Consider the following 10,173-nt stretch of genomic DNA (forward strand, 5'->3'; position numbering starts at 1 on the left):
TCGCTGCAGAGATGCCAAACACACCAACCTACGAACGATGCTGGAGCGATATAGTGACGTAACAGCGACTCACAGATCGTCCTCGCTAGTCGTTTGCTCAGTGTCACACAGCAAGAGTGTAACGATCTAACGATGCAGACGTAGCCAGATAGGTGTGTTTTCTGCACAGGGAGACACCCAGGATGTGACGTTACGGCGTCCCGGAATATAAACCGCAACTCTACAGCGATTGATTCATATTGTTGGAGCGCTGTGTCTTCACGGTCTTCTGCCTTTCCAGCGTCCTGTTCGGAACGATCCTTCGCCAGCTACGATCCTCTTCTCCCGTGGACGTTCTGTCTAGAACGTATTCTACTGCAGGCGTCTTCATCGTTTCTTTTCTTGCTCATCAACGGTATGAAATGTCTTTCAGTTGTTTGTTTCTTTTGTGTATAGTTATGGCTATTCAATAATGTTTATCTATGTATATGGTGTAATGATGGATAAAACACCTCCGGCAGCCATCTTGTGCATCTGGCAAGCAGACGCACAAGATGGAGGCATTACTATGCGATTTGCAAACTCAGTTGCGCTGTCTGCCAATTTTGCACACACCATATGGAAAGGTAAACTAGCTGTCTGCCAATTTTGCACACACTATATGGAAAGGTTAACTAATTCTCTTGTGTCTGCCTTGGCTGGCCCTGGCGTGCTCCGCTAGTAAATAAAACAGCACACAACTTAAAGGAACGAAATTTTTTTTTTTTTAGAAACTGAACTGTTTTTTTTTTTTTTTCAACAAAACACTAACATCTGTCAAGAAAAACAGAAAAAAAAAACATTTTTAACGCCCGCGCGCCAAAAGGTGTCGCAGCGTGCGTCCATGTTGCTGCACTTGATGCTGCAGCAGCACTACTGTGCGCTCCAAGAGCGCTACTGTCCGCTCCAGTCCCTCTTGTTTGGCCAGCAGCTCTCTCACAGTGTCCGGTTCTGTAGATAGAAGATAGAATAAAAGTCTTTTTTTTTTGTCCTGTCCCAGAGGTCTTTTTTTTATTGGTTGCATTTTATTAGTCGCTGTCAAATGTGACATCCCACCGATAACCCCTCCCACTGTCTGTATACTTACGGAGAAGGGACGCCTGTTGTCCATCACTGGAGCTGCTGACCACCCATCCCCTGTCTCGGGCCAGAGTTCCCGGAGCTAAAAGTAATCAAAATCATATCTGTTTAACAATTGAACTCGCTGTGGGGAACCGCTCGCAGTTTATCGTCACTTACGAATGCTCGCCTCTGGGGAGAATGATGCCGAGCCGGGGGAGGAAGATGGGTAGCGGAAGGGCGGAGTAGTGGACTGCGGTGGGGTTACTGCATCTGTAATGTATACAATATTTCAGCTCACCTCTTATGTCCCATATGCCGTTATAATTTTGAAATGAATGATGGATAACTTACGTGACGGTCCAGCTTGTGGGCTGCTGCTGCTGCTGCTGGAAGATGTGGGGGAGGATAGTACCCTCTGTAGCCGGCGGCGTCTCTCTACACAAAAATAAAAGAAACACCATGTTTAGACAACAAAAGTACAGAGCTGTAGACATCACAATAAAACTAGACAATATTGACAGCAAAAGTTAGGAGCCTGAAATGAATGATGGATAACTTACGTGACGGTCCAGCTTGTGGGCTGCTGCTGGCCGCTGTGGTGGAGGTCAGTGCCCTCTGGTGCCGGCGGCGTCTTTCTACACAAAAATATTAAAAAAAAAAATCGCCATGTTTAGACAACAAAAGTACAGAGCTGTAGACATCACAATAAAACTAGACAACATTGACAGCAAAAGTTAGGAGCCTATCGAAATTCGGCAGCATCTGTAATGTATTCTATATTTCTGCTCCCCTGTAAAGTCCCATATGCAGTTATAAAATTGAAATGAATGATGGATAACTTACGTGACGGTCCAGGCTGTGGCCTGCTGCTGGCCGCTGTGGTGGAGGCCAGTGCCCTCTGGTGCCGGCGGCGTCTTTCTACACAAAAATATAAAAAAAAGAAATCGCCATGTTTAGACAACAAAAGTACAGAGCTGTAGACATCACAATAAAACTAGACAACATTGACAGCAAAAGTTAGGAGCCTATCGAAATTCGGCAGCATCTGTAATGTATTCTATATTTCTGCTCCCCTGTAAAGTCCCATATGCAGTTATAAAATTGAAATGAATGATGGATAACTTACGTGACGGTCCAGGCTGTGGCCTGCTGCTGGCCGCTGTGGTGGAGGCCAGTGCCCTCTGGTGCCGGCGGCGTCTCTCTACACAAAAAAATTAAAAAAAAGAAATCGCCATGTTTAGACAACAAAAGTACAGAGCTGTAGAAAAAAAAAAAAAAAAAGAGGCCATTTGCGGGAAGGAGTAAAAATCAATTTTGACAAGCTAAATGTAATTACATATATAGAACATAGGAAGCACCTCACGGCAGTGCACGTCTCCTGTTTCCCCCTACTGGCAGTGCGAGCAGGGTTGCCAACCTCCACGTAATGATTTCAGGCCAATCGGGATTACAATTGCGGACATCCGTATAAATTAAATATGGGGGGTGGAGATTATGGAATTCATGACCTGACCAATTTTTACGCGACAACGCATTTTTGCGCTTGGACATTATAGAAATTTGAAAAGAAAATATTAAATTTTTGTCCTCGTAAGTCCCGGACAAGTTGGCAACCACGGGCACGAGTCTCCCATTTCCCCCCGCTCGGTACCGTGCGTCTTCCAATTCCACCATTCTGATACTTGCCTTGCTTTGCCTCCGCTCGCAAGTGTGCCAGATGGAGTGGCTGCTTATAGCGCAGGTCGGCCCACTTCTTGCGCAGTTGCAGCGCACTGCGCCGGATGCTAAACCTCCTCTCCATCATTTCTGCAATGCGGCCCAGCACTGCATTCTTGTGCAAATTTGGGTGGGCAGGCCGGCTCCTCCGTCCCTCATAGTCGAGGGCATCCATCCTGTCCACAAAAAAACGCACCTCGGCCTGCCCCAGAGGAGCACAGCGCTGTCTCGCCGCCATTTTCTAAAGATAGACGCTGTACGGCACCGCCTAACCACGCCCAGAGGAGGTCCTAGCTGCGGCGCGATCGGCATCGCTATAGCGTCTCTGATTATGCACAGCGTCGCGTTTGTGACGCCGGCTCCAGACATCCTTTTTTTTTTTTGGCGTTCCCGTTACCAAGTCACAGCGTTTATTGTCTTGCTTTCAGTTTTGTAGTAGCTTGTATCGTAATTTTGGGATGTTAATGAGGTGCGGCTGTAGTGTTAAACGCTGCTTATTACACATGTAAATATAAATTTCCATTAAATCCTATGTTCACATTTCTGTAGAACAGGGCAGCGTCTGAGATGCAACGCTGAACAGATATGTGAGCACATGCCCAACGCCGCTTTTTGTGACCCATGCATTAACTTTTCCATGGTTTTAGGGTCAGAAAAAAAACATCATGCATCGTCCTCTGTGTCCTGACGCATGATTCACAAAACGATAGGGCAACACATGTTATTTCAGGCCCCTAGGTAAAATATAGTGGCACATGCATTGCCGTGGCTGCACCGAACAAAACGCTAATGTGAACTTTGCCTTATAACAAAAAAAAAAAAAAAAAAAAAAGATGTGTGAACACTATTTAACAGTATTGGTTGTCTTGTGTCACTTTAGCAAATCATATGTAATAATTATTTTTTATTGTGCTTTTTCAGGTTGCCATGTCTCTTTCGGATGTACCTGCGATTGTAGCGGCTGCATTGCTGTTAGAAGCTCAGAACCAGCTGGAGGCTGAAGCGCGAAACAATCGTGCAAAGCGACAGCGCCGCATGTGGACCAGACAGTGGCTGCAGAAGAGGAATCAATTGTCCCACATGGGCCTAATCAGGGAACTGAAGGAGAACAACCCGCATGATTTCAAGAACTACCTGAGAATGTCCGAGGATTCATTTAATTTCCTACTTGAAGCTGTGGAACCTTATATTAGGCGGCAAAATACAAGGATGCGAGCTGCTGTCCCTGTGGATGAGAGACTGGCTGTTACGCTCCGGTTCCTGGCGACTGGAAGGTCTATGCAAGACTTGCATTACTGCGCTGCGATTTCCCGAACCCTACTCAGCGTCATAATTCCGGAGACATGTAAAGCAATTATCTCTGCTTTACACCAAAATTACATGCCTTTCCCGGAGACCCCGGATGATTGGAAAGAGATTTCAAGGGGATTTCATGAGCAATGGCAGTTCCCTAATTGCGGGGGTGCCTTGGATGGGAAACATGTCCGCATCACCCAACCACCACACTCCGGCTCCTTTTATTATAACTATAAGGGTTATTTCAGCGTAATTCTGATGGCCCTCGTTAATGCGAACTACGAATTTGTAAGTGTGTCTGTAGGGATTAACGGGAGATTATCTGATGGCGGAGTTTTGGAGCTAACCGATTTTGGGGACCGCTTGAAAGAAAACAAACTGGCCTTGCCTCCCAACAGTGACACTACTGAAAACATGAACTTTGTGTTTGTCGGAGATGAGGCGTTCCCACTGCATCCCAACCTTTTGAAGCCATTCTCCCAGAAAACTCTGACACCTGAGCGGCGCATATTTAATTACCGGCTTTCGAGAGCTAGACGCGTTGTGGAGAATGCGTTTGGAATCATGGCAAACCGATTTCGTGTTTTCCACACTGCAATGAACATGAAACTATCGTCTATAGACTCTGTGGTTCTTGCTTGTTGCGTCCTCCACAACTTTTTGCGCCGCCGTGATGCCACTGCATACAGCCCTCCACAGTATGTAGACTCTGTTGACCCTGCAAACGGGGATATAACCCAGGGAGAATGGCGTCTAGATGAGCACAGGGTTTCTGGCCTGGAAAGTCTGGGATCCGGAAGGAACAATGATGACGCGACAAATTGCAGGGAAAAATACTGTGACTTTTTCAATGGTCCAGGGGCTGTCTCATGGCAGCACCAACAATTGTAGCGCAACTGTCGGCATATCTTTTACCATTTATTATGGATTACATTTGTTTTTGTTCATCCGCTCTCGTGTACCATTCTTTTTAGAACCCAACCAATTTCTTTGTCAAGTAACAATGTCAACATAACGATATATTGATTTATGTACATTGTCTTGTTCTTTTTATTCCATTCCAATTAAAATATTGAACTATGAAAATACTCTACTTCTGTATCAAACATATGAACCATGGGAATCAACAACCTCTTCTGCCCTAGCGCTTTCATGATGTGTGTGTGTGTGTGTGTATGTGTGTGTATATATATATATATATATATATATATATACATACATATATATATATACAAAATAGGAAAAAGAAGGCAGCACTCCCAAAGTTTCATGTGAAAAAAAAAATGGAGATTTAATCGACCCACATCACTGCGCGACGTTTCAGCTCACTGAACCTTTTTCAAGGCTCGAAAAAGGCTCAGGGAGCCGAAACGTCGAGCAGTGATGTGGGTCGATGAAATCTCCATATTTTTTTCACATGAAACTTTGGGAGTGCTGCCTTCTTTTTCCTATTTTGTATATATGTTGGATAAATGCTTGGACCATTGTATCCAGGGGGCTAGGCACCCGCTATTGGTGAGCATTGTGCTGTTCTATATATATATATATATATATATATATATATATATATATATATATATATATATATATATATATATATATATATATCCCGATTATAATGCATTTGGTATTGTACAGTATGCATGTCCACTTTGCATATTGCCCACCCACATAGTATTTTGCCCATCCAGAGAGCCACGTAGTATGGAGACAAATTTGAAAAATATATATATTTTATTTGTTTTCACATGACATTTTCATGTGGCACAAGGATTAATTACCGGGCGTCAGGCCAATGACTGCAGGGCAGTAGGCAGAGTGGATTATGGACGTTATAAAACTGAAGTCTATAGTGTTTTCAAGACAAGATCCCTACAAATTTTGATAGTAGGTGCCCATCTCGCTGTACCGGTCCGTGGACGTAGGAGGTCCTTGTGAAAAGTCTGCAAAAGAAGGAGGTGCAGGTGGTGTCCAGAACTGAGAATGATGTGGGCCTGGTCTGCGGACAGGAGTGCTGTGCATGGGCTCCTGTGGTGGTCCCAAATAAAACTGGCTACTGGGCTGACGCTCAGTGATGTTCAACATAGATGTGTCGCTCAGTTTTCCAGCGGCTGCCGCGTTCAGAACGTCAAACATCAATCGCTCCGCGTGAGATCGTTGGGTAACGTCCAATTTTTTTAACCGTTCCTCAACCAAGGTTGGGAATGCGGAGAGCTGGGTTGCCGCATGCTTGGACAAGATGTTGTTAGCCATTGCCAGGAGATCCACAGGTGTCCCCGCTGTCGACTTTCTTTTGCGAGATGGCCGCTGTGGACGTCTCTGATCCTCGAGACACGGGCTTCTGGAGGACTGATGGGACTGGACATCGTTCCCTTCTGGTCTTTCCCGCTGTTGAAGAGGCACCTGCGATTCAAGCAAAAAGAAAAAAAAATTAAAAGTCAATAACATACAAACAACTCAGCCTAGAGCCCCACCTCTCCAACACCTCTATTCCTGTTCATGGGAAGCTATGAGGAACTAGGTAGCAAACCACAGGGGTTACAGAGCTTTCAGAGCTGGGCTGAACTACATTGGGCAGCAATACTGTACGTACAAATGTGCGGAAGACACAATATGTTAATGTATTTATCTTTATGTTATAGACTTTGGAAATTATTAAAAATGCATTTAAAGGAGGGGGGAGTACTGTTTGGACATACTTCTCAGAACAGGAAGTGACAACTGTTATTAACAGGGGGATTAAACATGAAAAATGTGAATCATTATTATTGGAAACCATGCAGTCTCATAAACCTACAAGACACACGGCATGCTACTAGAAGGGAAGCTAGGGGGTACTTACATGCTCGTCCGGAGACTCGGGCAGGTTCTCTTCAGGCGATGGTGCACATATGCTTGTGACAGTCTGGCACGGACGAGGAATTTCCTGGTCCCGAGTGAACGCCAGCAGGTCATAGTACCACAACTTGGGCACATAGACGTCGTCAGTTCCGGCCCCAGACTTCAGCGACTTTTCCACCTTGTTCAACTCTTTTTTGTAGACTGTGCGGAGAGCCTGGATTTTTTTACGCACAATGTGTTCATCCACCGTCTCAGTGGGATGATGCTCCTTGTAGATGGCCACCAGCTTCTCATACGCATCTTTCTTTTTGTAGCGGTTGCTGTAATCCGCCGACTTTATCTTCCACAAGCAGGGCAGGGAGCGGTACATCTCTATGAGTGCCCGAACACAGTCTTGTTCATTGGCAGACATCTAAAAAAAGAATAAAAACATGAAGCAACATCAAGCAAGAAAGTTGTGGCCCCTGTGCCTTTCCTAATGTGAGCAGCCTTCTCTTGTATGGGATGGGCCGTGCGCTCTTTCCTTTTGGTAGCCACCATTTTAGGGATGGAATGGTTCGTATGCTTTTTTTATATTATTAATACCAATTTTGGGGCTTGAAAATGGCAGATTAAAAAAAAAAAAAAATTACCATGAAAGATTTAATAAGAACGCTGATGAGTTCAAAATCTCCAACCAGGTCGCTCACAAGAAGCTAGAGAACGATGTAAAGGTCTCGATTTACAACCACGACGCTCACGAGATGTTAAATCAATACGGATCAGAATTCCAGATTTCTAAACAAGACGCTCACGAGAGGTTATAAAACAAAGACGCTGCAAAGATCTTGATTTCCAACCAGAACGCTTACGAGATGGAGAATGAACACGATGCAGAGTTGTGGATTTCCAACCTATTGCAAGATGCTCGTAGTTGAAGTACGCACAAGTGATTGAACAGTTGACTCAAGCTTTTTATATCGGAACCTTGCTATAGAACCTACCTATAGATGATCCCGCTGTGGCCTATCACAGTTCACAGGGAGACATCACACCCACTCCATTGTATAACGTTATGGCGTCACCATTTTTTTATTAAATAAAGTAAAAGCCTTTTTTTGTAATGGCTGTTGTAATCCCCATGTAGGCTGTTGCGACAGATGGCATCTCCTTTTGTAAAGTCATGTTATGGCGTCACCTTTTTTAATGTCATTATGTCCTCCCCTTTGTCATTGTAATGTATTATAAAGACCCCCTTTATTTATAATGTAGACACCACATCACAGACTATTGCGACACAATGGCATCTCCTTTGTAAAGTCATGTCCTGAGGTCACTTTTTTAATGTTATAATGTAATGTAAAGGCGTCTCCTTTTGTAATTGTTATGTATTGTAAAGACCTCTTTTATGGAATGTACACACCACCTCCCAGGCTTTATCAGGACAGAGGGAGTCACCTTTTGTAATAGCGTATCCTTTTTTTTATTTTAGGTAATACTTTATCACTTGGCGGTCCCCTATCCTTTGTAATTGCATATTTTAATATTAATATATTAATATATATTAATATATTGTATTAATCAGGCGATATGTATTGGACCTAGGCTATCATAGTATGGGAAGTTTATGTGATCGTGGTAAATTGATATTTTCCAAGAAAACGTTTAAAATTTAAATCTATTACGGGCGTCACTGCAATGTATTGTAAAGGCGTCTCCTTTTTAATGTACAACGCCTACCTGGCTAGAGCAAGACGCTGCGACGGCCCCTATGATCGTTGCTGGCGTCGTTGCTTTTGGTGTCAAACACAACGATACACGCCAATCGAACGACAAAATAAAGTTCTGAACTTTCAGCGCCGACTAGCGACATCACAGCGGGATCCAGATCGCTGCTGCGTGTCAAACACAACGATATCGCTAACGAGGACGCTGTTACGTCACAGATCGTTGTCGTTCTCGTTGTAAAATCGTCTAGTGTGACGGTACCTTTACTCAAAACCCCCATCATGGGTAAGACTAGCGACCTGACAGATGTCAAGAAGGCCATCATTCACACCCTCAAGCAAGAGGGTAAGACCCAGAAAGAAATTTCTCAACAAATAGGCTGTTCCCAGAGTGCTGTATCAAGGCACCTCAATGGTAAGTCTGTTGGAAGGAAACAATGTGGCAGAAAACGCTGTACAACGAGAAGAGGAGACCGGACCCTGAGGAAGATTGTGGAGAAGGACCGATTCCAGACCTTGGGGAACCTGAGGAAGCAGTGGACTGAGTCTGGTGTGGAAACATCCAGAGCCACCGTGCACAGGCGTGTGCAGGAAATGGGCTACAGAGAAGCAGCACTGGACTGTTGCTAAGTGGTCCCAAGTACTTTTTTCTGATGAAAGCAAATTTTGCATGTCATTCGGAAATCAAGGTGCCAGAGTCTGGAGGAAGACTGGGGAGAAGGAAATGCCAAAATGCCTGAAGTCCAGTGTCAAGTACCCACAGTCAGTGATGGTGTGGGGTGCCATGTCAGCTGCTGGTGTTGGTCCACTGTGTTTCATCAAGGGCAGGGTCAATGCAGCTAGCTATCAGGAGATTTTGGAGCACTTCATGCTTCCATCGGCTGAAATGCTTTATGGAGATGAAGATTTCATTTTTCAGCACGACCTGGCACCTGCTCACAGTGCCAAAACCACTGGTAAATGGTTTACTGACCATGGTATTACTGTGCTCAATTGGCCTGCCAACTCTCCTGACCTGAACCCCATAGAGAATCTGTGGAATATTGTGAAGAGAAAGTTGAGAGACGCAAGACCCAACACTCTGGATGAGCTTAAGGCCGCTATTGAAGCATCCTGGGCCTCCATAACATCTCAGCAGTGTCACAGGCTGATTGCCTCCATGCCACGCCGCATTGAAGCAGTCATTTCTGCCAAAGGATTCCCGACCAAGTATTGAGTGCATAACTGAACATTATTATTTGTTGGTTTTTTTGTTTGTTATTAAAAAACACTTTTATTTGATTGGATGGGTGAAATATGCTAATTTATTGAGACAGGTTTTTTGGGTTATCAGGAGTTGTATGCCAAAATCATCAGTATTAAAACAATAAAAGACCTGACAAATTTCAGTTGGTGGATAATGAATCTATAATATATGAAAGTTTAATTGTAATCATTACATTATGGTAAATAATGAAATTTAACACTATATGCTAATTTTTTGAGAAGGACCTGTACATGCTGGAGCACACTTTAAATAGTCTGCAGGAGGAGG

The 10,173-nt window shown here is 44.2% G+C and overlaps 2 protein-coding genes across 2 annotated transcripts; one reads left to right on the forward strand and one right to left on the reverse strand.

Annotated features, from left to right (window-relative positions):
* On the forward strand, positions 1-5,224 carry LOC138637375 (uncharacterized). The gene is made up of 2 exons (XM_069725984.1): positions 1-394; positions 3,718-5,224. Exon 2 carries the CDS (start codon positions 3,724-3,726, stop codon positions 4,981-4,983), a length of 1,260 nt encoding a protein of 419 aa, XP_069582085.1. The 5' UTR covers positions 1-394; positions 3,718-3,723; the 3' UTR covers positions 4,984-5,224.
* Positions 5,225-5,813: 589 nt separating this feature from the next.
* LOC138637376 (uncharacterized) lies at positions 5,814-7,511 on the reverse strand. The gene is made up of 2 exons (XM_069725985.1): positions 6,935-7,511; positions 5,814-6,495 (listed from the first exon to the last, which is right to left on the reverse strand). Exons 1-2 carry the CDS (start codon positions 7,343-7,345, stop codon positions 5,965-5,967), a joined length of 942 nt encoding a protein of 313 aa, XP_069582086.1. The 5' UTR covers positions 7,346-7,511; the 3' UTR covers positions 5,814-5,964.
* Positions 7,512-10,173: the final 2,662 nt, after the last annotated feature.

Source organism: Ranitomeya imitator, chromosome 5, assembly GCF_032444005.1.
Source record: "Ranitomeya imitator isolate aRanImi1 chromosome 5, aRanImi1.pri, whole genome shotgun sequence".
NCBI lineage: Eukaryota > Metazoa > Chordata > Amphibia > Anura > Dendrobatidae > Ranitomeya > Ranitomeya imitator.